The 19297-nt window shown below is 52.6% G+C and overlaps 1 protein-coding gene across 5 annotated transcripts in view; it reads left to right on the forward strand.

The window, feature by feature from the left end:
- Positions 1-206: 206 nt before the first annotated feature.
- Positions 207-19297, forward strand: part of Arhgap23 (Rho GTPase activating protein 23) — a 75317-nt gene continuing 56226 nt past the window's right edge. For all 5 annotated transcript variants that reach the window (XM_090350723.1, XM_090350726.1, XM_090350722.1 and 2 more), the window contains exon 1: positions 207-312. In XM_090350723.1, the coding sequence (XP_090206849.1) occupies positions 250-312 (63 nt within the window). In that variant the 5' untranslated portion in view covers positions 207-249. The remainder of the gene's footprint in view (positions 313-19297) is intronic.

Here is a 19297-nt window from a genome sequence, read left to right on the forward strand (position 1 = left end):
CCTCTCTGCGCCAGGCTGGGTGGAGACCCAGGCCTCAGCCCTCCTTGACCCAGCTGCCCCGGGTGGAGGGAGAGTGGAGGGAGGCCGCAGGTGCGCTGGCCCGGCCGCCCGCGCTGGGGTGTCAGGGGCGGGGCGAGGGGCGTGTCCGGGGCACCCTGCGCCGGCCCCGCCCCGGCCCGCCCCCCCCCCCCGGGTCCCTCGCCCGCGCCCCCAGCAGTGCCCGGGCGGCAGAGCCGTCGCTGCCACCCGATGAATGGAGTCGCCTTCTGCCTGGTCGGGATCCCGCCGCGCTCGGAGCCCCGGCCCCACCAGGTGAGGGCGCTGGGCTGGGAGGGGCGGGTCCGGGCGCGGCCGGGCCGGGGTCGCTGCCCCTCCGCGCTGTGGGCGCGGGCCCGGGCACCAGGAGGCCCGGGCTGGGGAGGGGGCAGAAGAGAGAACTGCCCCGCACAGGGGCAGGAAGGAGGGCCGGGGCCACCCAAGGGGTGGCGGTGCCAGGCCCCCTGTGGCGAGGCCGCGGGGAGCGAGGGGGCCCCGCGCCTTTTGTCCGGGTTGTTCAGGCGGGGCCCCCGCCCGCCGCCGTTTCCTCTGTCCGAGTTTTCGTTTTCCGTTGGCCCCGGCACAGCTGGAGGGAGAGGCCGTGGGGGAGGGGGTCCCGGGCGGGACGGCGGCGGCGGCGGCCGAGCGGGCAGGGCCCGGGCACCGCGTCCGTCCGCGTCCCCGTGCCCGGGCCACACTCGGCCCCTGCCGCCGGGTCCACCCTCGCGACGACGCGCTGCCTACCAGGCTCGGGTGGCCCACCGCTCCCCTGGATGCTGAAGAAGACCCCCAGCCCTGCAGGCCGCACTGCCCCCCCTCCTGCCCCCTCAGGCGGGCTGTGGGTGGGTCTGGGCGCGCGGGGTGCCAGGGGCATTACTCAGCGCTGGGCTGCTTTGCTTGGGTTCTTTCATCTGCCAGCTGCCGAGGCTGGGGAGGGACGGGCAAGGGCCTCGTGGCCCTCATTCCTCCTCCCGCCACGAGGCCAGTCCCGGCCCCCCGCCCCTGCCCCAGGCCTGGCTTAGGCACGCGCCCCGCACAGCTGCTTCTCCAGTTGAAGGAGTGAGCACTGTCAGGCCAGTAGTTTTCCTGAGTCTGGAAAGGAAGTTCCCTGGGGTCCAAGTTGGCGTCAGTCGAGCTGAAACCTCTTTCTCTTTGGATGGGGTGGCAGGGCAGCCGTGCCCCTCTCTTCTTCTCAGCCCTCTCCAGGCGTGGCCCTGGAGACATGTGCTTTGCAAACTTTCTGGGACTGAAATGTTTCTCTGGAGCTGCTTTGCTCAGTTCCGTCTCAGTTTGCATCTCTCTCTCCCATCCCTGCAGCCAAACTATGTTTCCTCATTATGAACTTGAAATTCAGGATGGACAGGGGGTGGGGGCGGAGGTCATTAAGCATGAGTCCCTGGGATTCTCCCCCCCACCACACACGCGCACGCGCGCGCACGCACACACACACACACACACACACACACACACACACACAGACACAGAAACAACACACACTTCATCTCTATTCCCTCCATCTCCACCCTCTGGGTGGCCCAGCTCGGGGTGAATGGTGTGCTTGATCCCACATGGTTCCACTTCCCTCTGCCAGGGCAAACAGCCCCAGTTTTCAAAAGTGGCCAGCTCTGCTGAGATGTGTTCATTGGCATGCCATTTCAAATACCCATTATGTAACCAGTCGTTTTACCTCCAAACACTGGCCTGAAGTCCCCCAGCCCTAGCTGGTTTCACCACTTACTGGCTAGGTAGTTGTAACCGCTCTCCCCCAGGTGACTGAGAACTCCAGGGTCTTAGGTCCCAGGCCCTGCCTCGCCCTTGGGAAGGAAAAGAACAGTGAACCCCCCCCCCCCCAGGCTGATGATGGATCATGCTGGATTCCAGGGCCTCAGAGCCTTGCAAGGCAGGGGAGGTGTGAGTGTCTCTGTAGCGTTTTATACAGGTTGAGTCTGACATTGCTGGTGATATTGCTGGGCTCAAGGCTGGGTCTCCTGATGGCAGCCAGGGCACTGAGAGAGAAGTGATTAGAAGATGGCTTTGCAAAGCTCCCAGCTGAAGTAGAAGACACTGGATCTAGGGAATGGGCCTTGTGTGAGGGCAGCCTGCTTGGGGGCTTTTTCCTCCTCAGGCCAACCCTGAACTCATGGTGAAGTGGTGAAACATCGGTGACATAAATAGGAGCGGGGGTGCAAGAGGGTGTGGGTGGCAGAGCAGGGCAGTGTGGGAGTGGGCAGCATATTGCTTCATGGTCATTGCAGGGCTGCTTTGAAGGACTTCTTCATGTGTCATGTTCAAAGACACTACGAAGCGAGAGACTGAACTGACGATGTGAGGGACTGTGTTATGCAGAAGAACTTCCAAGGTCAGGTACCAGTCCAGAGCAGTGTGGAGCAGCGTGCATTTTCCTTCAACTGATTCCACTGCAGACAGCCAGAGCACATATGTAAATAATTCAAATGAGCACGTACATGAAGGCTGTGTGTGTGGTGTGTGTGTGTGTGTGTGTGTGTGTGTGTGTGTGTGTGTATGGACCAGTGCTGCAGCTTGAACTCAGGGCCTGGCTACTGACTCAGAGCTTTGCTCAAGACCGGCATTCTACCATTTGAACCACAACTCCACTTCTAACTTTTTGATGATTAATTGGAAATAAGAGTCTCACAAACTTTCTACCTAGGATTTGAGCTAAGATCCTCATATCTCAGTCTCCTGAGTACCTAGGATTACAGGTATGAGCCACCAGCACCTGGCTTAGTACTTCAAGAAGTACTTAGTACTTTAAGGAGAGTTGCTGTAATAATTTGGCTAAGACATAGATGGCAATTCCTCGATTACCTGTTTCGTCCTCACAGTAGTACCATAAGGTGGGTATCATTACAGCCCCTGTGCTGGAGTGAAGGACTCTAAGTCTCAACTCTAGTAAGTCGCAGAGCCCCTGTGGAAGCAACCATTCACATGACCCTCCCTACTGGACTTTGCAGTACCTCCCCATCCTGTTTGCCTCCCCCCCAATCCCAAAACGGTGTCTATCTTGGACACAGCCCCAGATGAAGTCAGCCTCTTTCTGGGCTGGAGTTTGGACGTTTGTCTTGTTCTTGTCCTCAGTGGTGGTGAGGCCACGTGTCCAGCCATGGGGCAGGTAGGGTATCTGTCCAGTTGCTCCTTCTGCCACACATCCGCCACACACACCAGGGTCCTGGGTTAGCCGGTTGGAGCTCTCTTTCCGAAGGCGTATCAGCTCTGCTCTGTTGGCTGCTGGCATTCTAAGGTGGGGTATCGGCTTGCTCAGGGGTTTGGACAAAGCCTGATTTTAATTATCCTGCTCTGTCACCCTCCCCATATGGTGCCATGAATAGCGCCTGTGGGAACTGGCACTGCCTTCCCCCAGGCACTCCCATCCCTGCACACAACCTGCCTTCAGATCCAGGCCCCTGTTCCTTGTGAAATTGTGCCAGCTTGTGAGCAGAGCAGTGCCAGGCTGTACCAGGCGGGGATCTCTTCCCCAGTAGCCTCAGTAGGACATCAGGCTCAGGTGGCCTTGTGACTTTGGGAGAAGTCTAAAGCCCTTTGAGAGTAGAGTGTATTTCACCTGTCACAACAGTCGAGACTAAAGGTGCTATCTTGTCCAGCGTTGCGGGCTATAGAGCGAGGCTAATGCCACAGCGCCACAGCCGTGACCCCCTGATGGCCACATCAAGTTTTGCCCTCCATCATTCTGTTCTGGGGGCCTCCCAACCCCCACCCTGCCACCAGGACTGGGCTCTGAGAGTGAGAGGGGAGGGCAGAGAGGGGCAGGACTGAGGGGACAATGTGTCTTGTTCATCTCTGTGTCCCCAGTGCCTGGCACTGAGCAGTTCTCCATAAATGTTTGTGAAATGCAAGCCAGGGGAACTGCTGGGCCCTGGTCCCCGGGCTGCCCTGTGAACAGCTCTTCCCTGGTAGTGTAATGGTCCCTTCACAGGTCAGTCTCCCCATCACAAGGAATTGCTCAAGAGTAAGAAAAATAATAGAACCATTTCCACAGTGCTTACCACTGAGTAGTACATTATCCTAGTCCCTTTTGACAGATGGGGAAACTGACACAAAAGTCTCACACAACCACAAAGTGGCAGAGCTGAGGAGTTGAGCATGCTTGTAACCTCATTCCAAGCAACCCAGAGGTGTCATGTTTGCCTGGTCACCCACAGCACGTGGCATGCATCTGGTACTCTAAGAATGTTTGTTGGATGACTGACTAAAATTCATGAATGATGGGACAGGATATGGCATACCACAGACTCCTGTAAGCTAATCCTTTAGAAGAAGGTGGGGTTGGGGATTTGGGAAGGGAGCCTGGAGCTGCTTTGCTGTATTTCCTGCATCAAGAGTGCTGAGTTGAAGCTAGCGGGAGGGAGCGCTCATTCAGCTGCCTCTGTGGCCACTTCCCTCCTAGGTTGCCCTGGGTCTCTGGGGGCTCTGAGGCTTCTGCTTCTCTCTTATTCTCACTCATCTTCTACCCTGAGAATGTTAAGGCGACAATGCTGAGGGATGAGCATGTGGGTTAGATCATCCCTCTGGCTCTCAATGTATCACCTCGTGGAAAGACTGACTGTCCCTGTCACATGGGAGGGTGACCCGAGTCTAGTTTAATTATGACAGGCCCTACCTGTCCTAAATTTTTTTCTGATAGTCCTGGAGCTTGAACTCAGGCCTGGGTACTATCCCTAAGCTTCTTTTTGCTCAAGGCTCGTGCTCTATCGCTTGATCCCCAGTACCGCTCCAGCCTTTTCTGAGTAACTTACTAGAGAGCCTCAGAACTCAGCCTCCTAAGTAGTTAGGATTGCAGGTGTGAGCCACCAGTGTCCAGTCATAATTCAGTCTTTAAGCAACCCTAATGTTGGGCACTCAACTATTGACTGGTACCTCCAAATCATAACGATCAACTCTTCATCTCTCATGAGAAAAGGTATTGGATTTCCAACCAGTCCAGGGACATCTCACATCTCCTTCAACCTTTATACACCTGGGCAGGTGACCTCTCTCCCCTCATTGTTCTTCATTCTGTGGTTTGAATTAATATTAGCCACTGTTCCAGAGTTGCAAATCACTTCAACCTGTGCTACCAGTGGGTGATGCAGAGGTGGAGTGGGGGTTGGAGGACATGGTATGCTAGGACAGGATAGAAGGTGTAGGAGACATGGTTTACCTTCTCACATAGCAGCCAGTGTGGGAGAGGAGCAGCCTGGGCCAGGCCCAGGGCCCCCTGTGGTTAAGTATACTTCCTCCTGGCTTCAGCCTGCTGAGGTTCTGGATTCTGTTTCCATGATTCGATGTGTGGCATTGGACAACTTGTTTCAGCCTCAATGTTTTTGTTTTTTTTTTGTGTGTGTGTTGGTGCTGTGGCTTGAATTCAGGCTCTGGGCACCGTCCCTTCGCTTTTTTTGCTCAAGACTAGTGTTCTACCACTTGAGCCACAGCTCTTATTCCTGGATGTTTAATGGTTAACTTGAGTGTCTCACAGACTTTCCTTCCCAGGCTGGCTTCACACAACAATCCTCAGATCTCAGTCTCCTGACTAGCTCGGATTACTGGCACGAGCCACAAGCACCTAGCTTCAGCCTCAGTGCTCTTATGTCTGAAATAATACCTTAAAATGATCAAAAGGACTGAATGAGGTAACACGGACAAAGTGACTATCACTTGATAATCTCAGCTATTAGCAGCAACGAATACTACACAAATAACAATAGGTAGATGGAAATGAGAAAGCATTTTTGTTTGTTTCGATCTGGGAGTGGCCCCTCATCCCCTGCACATGCTAGGCAAGCAAGTGCTTTATCACTGAGCTATAGCCCCAGCCCAGAGAGCACACTCTTAGCTCAATAAAAAGAACCTTTGAAAGTAAGAGTAATGTGAAAAAGGTGTGAGCTGCTCCTGGAGGCAACGAAGCCTCCATCATCAGAGGTGGACCAGACCAGATTGGATAGAAATATGGACCACAGAGAACTCCGTCACTGGAGGAGAGGTCAGTCCAGGAAACCCTGGGGCCCTGCTTTAGGACCAGCTGTGGGAAAAGCCATCAGACACCTACCTCCTGGCTCCTGCTATGTGAGAAACGGAGGGTGAGTCAGACTCTTGGCCTCTTGGGAACCTAAGAGGCTGCCTGGAGGAGGCCTGGAAGGATGGGCATGGATCTGGGGGTGGAAGGAAGCAGGAGGCCGAGACAGTGCTGAATGGCCTGGAGGCTGAGAGGTGGAGAGAAGCCTGCACCACTAGCCCAGAAGTCACTGATCCCAAAGCCCACCCCAGGGCTGTCTGGTCATCTGGCATGCCTGAGGAATCTGAGTGGGTGGGTGGGGGTGGGAAATGAGGAACTCCCGTCCCCCCACTTGGTCTCTTCAGGGCTACTCCCTGTGACAAGGAGCCTGTAAGGAGCGGAACTGAGGAAAGAAAGACTTCTTATGCCCAATGCATTTGGGGGCATATAAGGGTCGGGGAATAGTGGGGCCTTTGTCCCTTGCTGCCCTGGAATCTGGCCCAGGAGCTGGCCCTGGGTCTGGCTGAGCCCTCTGCAGCCAGGTTGTCTTTGAAGTGACCCTTTCAAAGGCCAGGAGGAGACAGTGAGACGAAGGAGAGCCCATGCTGCTGCCTCCGCAGGGTGGGCAGGCAGGGAGAGGCCTGGGGCCTAGAAGAACGGGACAGCCTGGGGGAGCACGTGGCACCCATGTGGGAGGACAGCCACCCGGGGTCTTGGTGCCAGGTGGGGGTCAGTGTAGGGAAAGGCAGAGTTCCTTTTGGCCAGGTGCCTGGGTTCTATGTCTCCAGTTTGATTTCTCCTAAACCAGCGGCTTTTCCTCTTTGGCATCATTGGGTAAAGATATGCAGGTCTCAGAGCCAGGGGGAGGGAAGTGGGTATCTGGGCCATCTGGGCTTTCCCTGCTCTGAGGAGCCCTTAGAAGGTTAGAAGGGGCTGAGTTGAGAACCATATATATATATATATATGTCGTCGGTCAGTGGAGCACTGTCCCTAAGCTTTTCAGCTCAAGGCTACTGCCTTACCCCTTGAGCCACAATGCCACTTCTGGTTTTTTCTGGTGGTTCATTGGAGATAAGAGTCTCACAGACTTTCCTGTCTAGTCTGGCTTTGAACTGTGATCCTCAGATCTGAGCCTCCTGAGTAGCTAGGATTATAGACATGAGCCACCGGCACCTGGTTTCCCTTACCTTTAATATGGAGGAGATGGCATGATTTTGGAAAGGTAGAAAAGAAGAGAAGGAAGGAGAGAGACTGGGAGGAAAGGAGGGAGAAGAAAGCCCACCAGAAAGGATACACCTTTGTCTGTTTCCGATAAAGGAATATTGGAAGCCACCTCTTCTCCTGTCTCTCCATTTTCCCCTTGGGGAAACTGAGGCCTACAGAAAGACCAGGCCAAGGGGATGAGGCAGAGGATAGAGGATAGGCAAGAAGGAAGGAAGGGAGAAGACTGAAGGAAGCTGGTAGAAGAGCCGGCGCTTTGACCTGCTAAGAGGCCAGGAAGAGGGAGAGGAAAGAGCAGGTTTCTCCTGGTGGGTTTCCAGAGTTTTGAGGAGGAAGTGGGCTCTGTGTGTTTGGATTTGGACTGAGCAGGGGACAAGGGGACCCCTGTCCCACCCTGATGCTATTGTCTAGTTCAAGCACAGTCCCGCCCTACCCCGCTTACGTGACATGTCAGCCACCGCTGGATGCAGCCTGTGTCAGTGGTCCCATGAGATGATCTCGGTCTAGTGAAATTGTGGCTGTTTCAGCCTGTGTAAGTGCACCTCAGGGTTCTCACGGTGGTGAAATCACCCCCTGAGCCTTTCTCAGAATACAGGCCATCATTAAGTGCCCGCCACTGTCCTTGCTGTATTTGGGAAGTCTCCGGAGGTGTGGCCTGGTTCTTCCCCAAGATAGGAGGAGGGAGCTGAGGGCCCCTGTGCCACGTTGGTGCTGGCTGTATCTTGGGCTGGCATCTGCAGAGTGGAGCCCTCATTAGTTCTAATGAAGCCTTGGCCGGGGCCCCTCCTCCCTGCGGCACCTGGGAGATCTGTAGGGGCAGCTGGTGTGGGCTAGGAGCCCAGAGAGGGAGAACCTCAGGGGGAGAGGAGGCAGGAAATAGGGGCCCCATGACAGGTTGGGGAAGCTGGTGAGAGGGAACGCAGCCCCTTTCTCCCCCCCCACCCCCCCACCCTGTCACCTCTGTCTCTTCCATTGGCTCCCAGAGGTTGTGGTCTTCTCGTGGTGAAAAGACTTTCTGAGAAATCAGGCATGGCCTGGGGCTGCTGAGTCCTTTCTCAGGCGAGGCTGGCAGGCAGTGTCCTTCCTGCCCTCTCTCTAATTGAGCCCAGAGCAGCATGGGAGGCTGGGGCATGGGGAAAAAGCAGGCAGGCAGTGGCCAGAATATGAAAGCAAACCAGCCATGGTTTTGTGGGTGGTCATTACAAGATGCTGTCTGTGTTCTGGGTGTTCTTGAGACCCGGATAAGTTAAACACAGCCCTGACCCCCGCTAGAAGTTCCTTGTCTGCTTTTCCCACTGTCCAAAAGACAAATGGAAATCTCCATTATGACTTTAGGAACATAGCTTGTGACATTTGCATCTCTACTACTTGCTAGTCCGGAATACAACTATGGTCCCCTCCCCCAAGATTTTGTGACCATAACCTAAGACCTGAACCCAGCACAGACACAGATACTTAACTGTGACATCATGTGAGTGCAAATGTCACAGAGGTAACGGTGAAAGTTTAAAGATGGAGACAGTAGCTGGATAGAATTGCCATAGCCAGTCCTGCCATAACCTAGAAAATGACCTATACCTATAATCCCAACTCCTCAGGTGGAGCTCCCCGGATCATACCAGAGGCAGGAGGATCTCAGGTTTAAGGCCAAGGCCGGACAAAGTTAACAATACTCAAAGCGGGGTAGGCAGGGCACTGATGGCTCACACCTATAATCCTAGCTACTCTGAAGATCACAATTCAAAACAACCCTGGGCACTAAAGTCCATGAGAATCTTATCTCCAATTAACCACCAGAAGAAGCTGGAAGTGGTGCTGAGGTTCAAGGGGTAGGGCAGTAGCCTTGAGCTGAAGGGCTTAAGGACAGTGCCCAGGCCCAGAGTTAAAAACAAAAAAACGACAACAGGGCCGGGAGTTTGGCCTAGTGGTCGAGTGCTTGCCTAGCATGAAGACCCGGGTTCGATTCCTTGGTACCACACACTTAGAAAAAGCCGGAAGTGGTGCTGAGGTTCAAGTGGTAGAGCTCTAGCCTTGAGAAAAATCCAAGGACAGTGCTCAGGCCCTGAGCTTAAGCCCAGGACTGGCAAAACAAACAAACAAACAAACAAACAAACAAAAAAAGCCACGACAATAACAAAATACTCATCTCAAAAGTAGTACAAAGCAGCTGGGTGTTGGTGGCTCAGGCCTGTCATCCTAGCTACTCAGGAGGTTGAGATCTGAGGATTGAGGTTTGGAGCCAGTAGGGCAAGAAAGTCCATGAACCTCCTATCTCTAATACACTACCAAAAAAGATACAAATGAAGCTTGCCTAGCATTAAAAGGACTTAGGTTCAATTCCCAGAAATACACAAAACAAAACAAACAAATAAATAAATAAATAAATAAAAAGAGAAAGACTATTGACCACTTGGTGATGCTGAGGATTCTCTACTCTCCTCCACCTTTTCCTTGCTGTGGACCTAGGGTTTCATATAGTCTAGACAAGCACTAGACCATGGAGCACAGCTGCAGCACCCAAGTCTTTTTGGTTTTTTTTTGGCCAGTCCTGGGGCTTAAACTCAAGGCCTGAGCACTGTCCTTAAGCTTTCTTAAGGCTAGACCTCTACCACTTGACCCACAGCACCACCACTTCCAGCTTTTTCTATGTATGTGGTACCCAGGAATCAAACCTGGGTCCTCATACATACTAGGCAAGCACTCTACCACTAGGCAAAACTCCTGCCCTCAAGTTGAGAGGACTTCTGTGAAGGCCTTCTGCTGGTGGTTCAAAGGCCATGGCAAGGTGCCAGTGTATTTACAGATGCAAGAACTGAGACCTTGAGATGGTAAATAATCTAACCCAGTATCCACATTGAAAATTGGGCTTTTTTGTGTGTGTGGGGGTCATGGGGCTTGGATTCTGGGACTGGGCACTGTCCCTGAGCTCTTCAGCTCAAGGCTACCACCCCACCCCTTGAACCAAGCCCCACTTCCTGTTTTCTAGAGGCTAGCTGGAGATTAGAGTCTCAAGTCTTTCTGTGCCTGGGCTGGCTTTGAACTTTGAGTCTCAGATCTCAGCCTCCTTAGTATAGCTAGGATTACAGGCGGGAGCCACCACACCCAGCTCTACTATCTTTGTGGTCACTACTACATTCCCTGACAAGAAAGTGCCTGAGGAGCCAGGCACAAGTGCCTCATACCTATACTTGTTACTCAAGAGGCTAAGATCTGAGACTTGTGGTTCAAGGCCATCCCAGACAGGAGAGTCTATGTGACTCTTATCTCAACCACCGGTATAAATGCCAGAAGTGGGGGTGTGGCTCACATGATGGAGCATCAGCCTTGAACAAAGACGCAAAGTAAGAGCATGAGGCTTCGTTCAGGCCTCATTCCTGGCAAAGGAAGGAAGGAAGGCAGGCAGGCAGGCAGGCAGGCTGGCACAGTGGTCACTTCCTATTTCCAGCTGTCTATCGGACCCATGAACTGGGAGGAGAGGTTGATCTGGAGGTGGAGTTTCAGCTATGGGACAGCCAGGACTGGCTGCTTGGACAATGCAGCCCCAGCAAGTTGTGGGCAGGAGCCTTATGCAGTGGCTGGCGGTTGGGGACTGCCTTTTGTTGAGTGTCCATTCAGCCAGAGTTCCAGTTGGGCAGGGATTCACCAATCAAGAGATGCCTGCTGCTATTTGTTTACATCTCATTTGCATGGCCACATCCTTCATATCTACTGCTCAGCTTTGATTTCTAGAAATACACCTTCTCAGACCATGTCCCATTTCAGGCCCCTTGGCAAAACTGGGCTGGGAAGGGTGGAGTGGGAGCTGCTGTAGGAAGGGCTCACCTGGGCTGCCAGCCCAAGCTACACTATTCATAGCTCAGGAGCTGGCGTATTTCACATACTTGGCGCTCCTCACTGCTGGCTGGCCATTCTTCCCTTCCCCCTCTCCTTTTCCTGCTTTCCCCTCTTCCCTTGTCTTTCCACTTGCTCTCCCACTGTCCTAGCTCTTCCACTGAGCCATTCTTCCTGAAATTTCACCCCCAAGCTGCTTCCTTGTGACTGAGTGCATACAAGGAAACTGAGGCCCCAGAGAAGTGATAGGTCTTTGGGCTGGGCCTAAAAGGAGAAGCTGGTAGTAATGAGGCATGAGATGAGGTGGCTGGAAGTCAGTCAGGCTCTGTTGGCAGATGGGAGGCTACACCTGGGCTAGAATCTGAGCTAATGCTGCTGGAGAGCCCGGCACATTTCTCAGCTTGCCAGCTAGGAAAGCTGTTTGGAAACTGTTAAGCTGAAACCTGATGTACAGGGGTCAATCAAGGCAGGACACAGGAGAAGAGGCATCTACCCTGTAGCTATAGGAGTACACTGTGGACCCCATAGGCAGCCCTATGCTTTGGGGCAAGGGCTTGGCATGCTTGAGACCCTTTGAGGAAGGCTTGCAAGGGGAAGACAGCTGTAGAAACAATGGAAGCGGCATCCCTTTTCTCTTATGCTCTCGTTCCAGTGAGGGTATAAATATACGAACTCAAGAATTGAAGCAGCTGCAGCTTCGGCAGACCCCCCAGGGGTGGGCCTGTGCCCAGAGGCTCCTGCACCCCCCACATTCAAATCGGTATGTTGAATACCCAAGCTGGGCCTCATGCCCCTCCCCTGCAGGCTCAGGAGCTCTGAGGAGGACTCAGAGCAGCCGAGTTACCGGTCCACAGAGCCTCATGCGTGCCAGCACCAGCTAGAGGGTGCTTTAGGGAAGGAAGGCTTTGCTGAGGGCTCTAGGTGGGTAGGAGTTAATTAGGGTGTAGATGACTGAGGCACGGAATCCAGGAAGAGAAAAACATTCCAGAAACAGCATGCGCAAAGGACCCTAGGCTGGAAGCTATCTGGTCCTTTAGGAACTGGAAGGAGGTCAGAATGACCGGAGCAGAGAAGAAAGGGGTGCAGTGGGTGTGGAGGCTGGAAGCCTGCTGGTCAGAACCTTAAAACAATCAGCCTGGACTCTCAGGGGTCAGAGGGGAACAGGGCAGTTTGGTGAGGGTGGTGGATGTGAGGGGATGACCCGGTGGCGTTTGGGGGGAGGAAGAGTATTCCAGAAGACGGGATGGAGACGGGGCCCATGACACTGCGCATTTATCGGTCCTAGAAGAATTCTGTTGTGCAGGTACTGGGGGTCTGAACTCTGTGCCTCATGCTTTCCTTTAACATTTTTTTTTTAACTCAAGGTTGCTGCTGTACCATTTGAGCCACTCCTCTGGCTTTTTTAGTGGTTAATTGGAAATAACCAATTGGATTTGTCTTCCTACCTCAGTCCTCAGATGTTAGCCTCCTGAGTAGCTAGGATGACAAGTGTGGGCCCGGCTGCTCCTCCTGGATGAATGCTAAGAAGTTTTGCTAGCCTTCTATCCCAAGTAAGAAAACCTTTGTGACCTTGAATGATGACTTTGAAGGTTAGGTAGACAGAATGGAGCACAGCCACAATGGTTAGCTTGGCCCTTTTTCATGCCCTTTTGCCCCCATTCCCCCTATGACTGGCAAGGTTTGAACTTGGCCTTGCAATTGTTAGGCCAGCCCTAGGGACAGGATGCCTCTTACCAGCTGCCTATTTCCTACTCCTCTGTGCATTCCCTCCCTAGCTCAGGCCTGGAGTGTAGGAGAGAAGCTAGAGTGGTAGCAAGGTGGCCAGAGACCACTCTGAGCCAGGCTCTGGTGGCTCACACCTGTAATCTTAGCCACTCAGGAGACTGAATGAGGATTGAGGTTCAAAGCCAGGCCAGGCCAGACCAGAAAGGCTTGAGACTCTTTTCTCCAATTAGCTGCCAGAAAACTGGAAGTGGTGCTGTGGCTCAAAGTGGTAGAGCTCAGTGACAGCTCCTAGGCCCTGAGTTCGAGCCCTATGACTAACCAAAAGAAAAAAAGAGGTCACTCTGCTGTTAGCCATGGTGCCACCACACAGAAGTGCCTGGCCCATCACCGGCACTCAACAAATAGCCACCACTGTTGTCACATTTCCCCATGTGGGCCAGGCCCACTGAGGGGAAAGTCTGGCCCAGAGTGACACCATCTGTCCTCTTCTGACCACAGCCATGCCCAGCCTAGAAGCCATCCCAGCTCCCTCATGGGCTGGAGCCCAGGGAGGCAGTTTGTTCCCACACAGCTACAATATCTCCTCTACCTCTCCAGAGTTGTGCTCAGGCAGAGCCATGTGTGAAGCTGAGTGCAGAGGTAACCTGGGCAGGTTGGGCAGGGCCAGGATGAGGGGGTGGGTAGTTTCAGGGGTGGGGCTGAGAGCTCCCAGCAAAGAGCCCTCTGGGCCCTTGGGGAGAAACCTGCTGAAACTCGTTGGGGGGAGGGAATGTGGGCTCTGATTGACTAGGTGTGAGTTCTCCTCTGAAAGAAAGCAGTGGATGCACCTGTTGTCTCTGAGCAGGTGGTCAGACAACAGAAGAACTTTTGTAGGAAGGGGACCATGAGGTGACTCACACCTAGCGCCTACTTCTCTGACATGAGCTCTCCAGTGGGGCAATGGAGGTGGTGGCTTGGGAGCAGTCACTGCAGGTATTTCCTGTCTCCAGGAATGACTTCCCCTGGCCGTCACTCCATCTGCTCTACAGGAGGCTCTGTCCTCTCTAGTTCTCCTGGGCCAAAGGAAGACCTTGGGACCCACAAGGGGTCTGTTCTCTGTAGTGATGGGGAAGGGGTGCTTCAGGCTGAACCACAGAGCTCAAGAGCCTGTAGATTCCCAGCCAGCAGGGAGCAGCATACCCTGCCTGCCCCTCAGTTCTAAGGGAGAGGCGGGCATGCTCGGGCTGGGCCAGCAGGGGGCTCTGCTGCCCACAGTCGGGCCAGATAGTCTGTCTGCCCTGACAGCCTGACCACAGGATACCTTGCAGGGCCTAGGTAGTTTTTATTTTTATTTTTATTTTTTAAGCATAGATGCCTGTAGACACACAGGTGATGAGTGTTACAGGCGTGGAAAGCTCATGAGAGGCTTGGAACAGATTTGTGAGGTTGGCGGGGCAGGAGCTCCACGATGAGCCAAGCTTCTGCCAAGAAAACTTCCACTATCCTGCCAGCCCAGCAAGTGGCACCTGCTGTCCAGCTTCCGAGGGTGGTCATCTCCACCAAGGGCGACTGGAATAGCCAGGCGCAGATGGTTCACACCTGTAATCCCAGCTCCTCAGGCGGCTGAGATCGGAGGATCCCAGTTTGAAACCAACTCAGGAAAGAAAAGTCAATGAGATTCCCATCTCTGATAAACTATACAGAAAAGTCCTCTAGTCACACCGTGGCTCAAGTGGTAGAGCACTAACCTTGAGTAAAAGGAAGCTCAGGGACAGGGCCCAGGCCCTGAGTTCAAGCCCCAGGACCAGCACAAAACAATAACAACAAAAGAGTAACTGGAGTCCTGAAAAGCAGAGCAACCAAATCGATCTGGGTCCTCCAGTGCACAGTAGATGCATAGGCCTTCTGGGCAACCTCTGTGGGCAGGGAGATTTACTTATGTATTGTGTGTGTGTGTGTGTGTGTGTGTGTGTGTGTGTGTGTCCTGAACACAGGGCCTGAGCACTGAAGCTCTTGTGCTCAAGGCTAGCACTCTACCACTTGAGTCACACCTTTACTTCTAGCTGCTTGGTGGTTAAATTCAAGATAAGAGTCTCACAGACTTTCCTACCCAGCTGGTTTTGAATAGTGATCGTCAGAGCACAGCTTCCGGAGCAGTAGGATTATAGGCATGAGTCACTGGCGCCCAGCTTTATTTTTAAACATACAGCTCTGTGTCACATCGTACACTCCTCATTACCCTTCGTCTCCAGAACTTCTGTATCCTCCTCAGATGATGGTCTAGACCCATTAAGTAGGAATTCCCCATTCATTCCCCTCAGATCTCAGCCTCCTGAGTAACTAGGATTACAGGCACAAGTGGCATATTATGCAATCCTGACCTCCAGAACTTCGGTATTCTCCTCAGATGATGGTCCATATGCATTACATAGGAATTCCCCATTCATTCCCCTCCTCCATTCCCTGGCAACTCTGCTCTTTCTAATTTGTCTCGATGAATCTAAGTGTGTCATATAGGTGGAATAGTACCATCTTTCCTCTTTTGGGTGCCTTTTTGTTACTTAGCATGGTATCTTTAAGGCTTCTTGATATTGAGGCATGGTAAGAATTTCATTTCTTTTTAAGGCTGAATAGTATTCCACTATATGGACATATGTGTAGGCTACATGTTATTTATCCCAAGCATAGATGGGTTGCTAACCCCTCTTATTGTGAATAAATGTGTGTGAGCATGAGTTTCAGTTCTTTTACATATATATTTAGAATTGCTGGATTATACAAGAATTTTAACCAGGTGCTGGTGGCTCACGCTTGTAATCCTAACTACGCAGGAGGCTGAGATCTGAGGATCGAGGTTCAAAGCCAGCCTAGATTTTCTCCAGTTAACCACCAGAAAACTGGAAATGGAGCTGTGGCTCTATGTGGTAGAGCACTAGCCTTGAGCTGAAGGGCTCCGGGACAGTGCCCAGGCTCTAGGACAGGCCCAGAGTTCAAATCCCATGATTGACCATAAAAAGAAAAAAGAAAAACTAATAAAGAATTTTATGGTTACTTTTTTACAGAACCTCCCTACTATTTTCTACAGAACCTGCACCCCCATACATTCCCATCAATAAGACACAAGGTCTCTAATTTCTCCACATTGTCACCATCCATAAAACCTTTTGTTCTGATGTGTGTGTGTTGCAAGGGGTGGGGAGGTTAATTTGTTTGTTTTGTGCCAGACTGGGGATTGAACTCAGGGTCTTGTGTTCTTGCTCATCTTTTCCCTCATGATTGGCACTCTGCTTTTTGAATGACAACCTCCACATCTGGGTTTTTGCTGGTTAATTGGAAATAAGAGTTTCTTGGACATCTCTGCCTAGGCTGGCTTTGAACTTCGATCCTCAGATCTCAGCCTCCTGAGTAGCTGGGATTGTAGGCACGAACCTCCAGGCTCTCATTTCTTAAAGCCTAGCTTGGGACAAGTGACATGAATGGGGTGAATCCACACCGAAAACTCAGGGAGCCATCCATCAAATGGGGGGAGACTGAGGTCGTACCCTCTAGCATCTGGGAGAAAAACAGAGACTACAGCTGCCAGGAAACCCTCGACTGGGGGTGGAGGGGCCGAGCTCCCAATCTGATGGAGAGGCCTTAACCTCTTCCCCTTCAGGGGTCTTCTGGCAGGCCTGGAGACTGGAAGGTCTCAGACAGTCAGGGATTGACTGCTGGGTGGAGTGGGTCCGGGTGGAGGGGGTCTGTGGTATTCCCTGGCCCACTCTGCCTGTGGTGGCCTGGGCCATGGCCCTGCCTGGTGTTTACTTTGTGGCTGGTTTCAAGCTTGCCCTCTTCTGCAAGTACTCATTTCCCACCATGAGCAAAGATACTCTCCTTTGGTCTCCCCTCCCTTGGCGTCCCTGAGGCGGGCCCCAGCCCTCCTGCTGGGTGGAGGTCCTGCCAGCCTGGCACTGGGGTGTCATGTCACCTACCCTGTCCCCACTCCCAAACAGCTGACTAGCTAGGGCTATGGGCTTGCCAGATTTCTACCTGGAACTGATAGTGGGAGGGGAAGGGGTCATCTCTGTGCAAATGAGTTTGCCTAGGTGTCTGTATGTGTCACCAGGCCTTATGCACATTAGGCCTAGTTGGCCTTTCTGAATGAAGTGACTGGGTATGAGAGACTGCAATCCAAGGAGCTTATATCTATAAAAACCCCATCTGTGTGCTCTGGGTCTGTGCTAAGACTTTTTTTTTTTTTTTTTTTTTTGGTTAGTCATGGGCTTAAACTCAAGGCCTGGGCACTGTAGCTGAGCAATTTTGCTCAAGGCTAGCACTCTACCACTTTGAGCTACAGCTCCACTTCTGGTTTTCTGGTGATTAAGTGGAGATCAGAGTCTTACCAACTTTCCTGACTGGGCTGGCTTTGAACCCTGATCCTCAGATCTCAGTCTCCTGAGTAGCTAGGATTACAGGTATGAACCACCAGTGCTCACCTATGACCTCTTTAAAAAGATAACTTTTTATTTATGTTAAAAAAAAATCTGGGCTTGGACGGGCCAAGAGTGTGGCCTAGTGGTAGAGTGCTTGCCTACCATCCACAAAGACCCAGGTTCTATGTCTCAGTACTACCTATATAGAAAAGCTGGAACTGGTGCTGGGGCTCAAGTGGTAGAGCACTAGCCTTGAGAAAACCCAAGGATGGCTCTAATGCCGATTTTTAATCACCAGGACTAGCAAAACTTAATTAATTAAAAGAAAATCTGGGCTGGGACTATGTCTTAGTGGTAGAGTGCTTGCTTAGTATGCATGAAGCTCTGGGTTCAGTTCCTCAGTATTGCATACACAGAAAAAGCCAGAAGTGGTGCTGTGGCTCAAGTGGTAGAGCACTAGCCTTTAGCACAGAGAGGCTCAGGGACAGTGTCCATGCCCTGAGTTCAAGCCCCACAACTGGCAAAAACAACAACAACTGGAACCAGACCCTGGTGGTTCAGGCCTATTATCCTAGCTACTCCAGAGGCTGAGATCTGAGGATCACGGTTCAAAGCCATCCCAGGCATTAAAGTCCATGAGACTCCAATTCACCACCAGAAAAACAGAAGTGGCGCACTGTGGTAGAGTACTAGCCTTGAGAGGAAGCACTCAGGACAGTGCCCAGGCCTAGCGTTCAAGCCCCATGACTACCACCAGCACTAACAACAACAACAAAAACCACACACACACACACACACACACACACACACACACACACACACACACATCTAGTATTGGGGCTTGAACTTAGAATCTGGGCACTACCTTTTACCTTTTTTGCTCAAAGTTGATGTTCTGCCACTTCAGCCATAGCCTCACTTCTGGCTTTCTGGTGGTTAGTTGGAGCTAGGCATCTTACAGACTTCCCTGTCTAGGCTGGCTTCAAAGCGTGATCTTCAGCTCTCAGTTACCCGAGTCGCTAAGATTACAGGCATGGGCCACTAGTGCCCAGTTATGTAAGAATTAATTGACTTAATCCTCCCAAAGACCTTTGAGGTGAAAGTTACAGGCTTCCTCATTTATTGGTGAGGAGCCAAGCCTCAAGGAGCTTGGGTAACTGAACTGGCCAGGGTCTCTCAGCCCAAGAGGGGTGGACATGAGACAGGGACCAGGAGGTCTTGGCTTTCAGAGGATTTCAGAGCTCCTGTACTGGCTCCTCTCCAAGATGGTGCTGGGGTATCTGGCATCAGAAGTGCCCCAGCCTTCAATACCTCTGGCTCAATTAGTGGGAGAATGACCTGTTACCACTCACCCTAACCCAGGGCAGAGTGGCCCTAGGAGGGGAGACTGTGACACGGGATCTGGAGGAACCCTTTGTCAGACTCAGTGCTGTGTCCCCAAGCCCCGGATGATACAAGTTGTGTGCATGTGGATGGTGCAGGAAGCTCGGGCTTGCTTGACCGGCCTATCAACTTGGCCTGTTGGAGCATGTCAGGTGGGGGCCTCGGCACCAGCAATGCTGGGAACCAGGCATCCAAACGGGGCTAAAGGGTGGAGGAGGCCCAGGAGGTGGCTGCCCATGAGAGAGGAGACTGGGACAGGGGTAAAAGGCCTGCGCTGGAGGGCATTTTGGGGAAATCACATCACCTGCTTGTCTGGGTTGGCATGCTGTCAGGCGGATTTTCCCTGGCTGTGTGAGATTGTGGGATGGTTATGTGGTGGTGTGTGGTGGAATCAGGTGAGCTTTCCATGGATCGTTCTTTTAGGGGTGGGGGCATTGCTGGTCACCTTGTAGTTTGGGAACTGCATTCTGGGAAGAGATGTTGAGCAAGCTAGAGGAAGGAAAAACAGGCTGATTGACCCTGAGGCCTTTCTTCTCACTTCCTGAGCCCCAGGCTCTGCAGCAGTATCAGTGTCCCTCTGTCTCATGTCCCTGACCCCTGGGCTTCAGCACGATCTCCTCCCCTTCCCCAGTTCCTGATGACCAGGCTCTGGCCCTGCAGGTTTCCGCTTGCTCTTGCAGCCCAAGGTTCTAACTGGGGA

Source organism: Megascapheus bottae, chromosome 17 (assembly GCF_031878675.1).
Source record: "Megascapheus bottae isolate mThoBot1 chromosome 17, mThoBot2.hap1, whole genome shotgun sequence".
Lineage (NCBI taxonomy): Eukaryota > Metazoa > Chordata > Mammalia > Rodentia > Geomyidae > Megascapheus > Megascapheus bottae.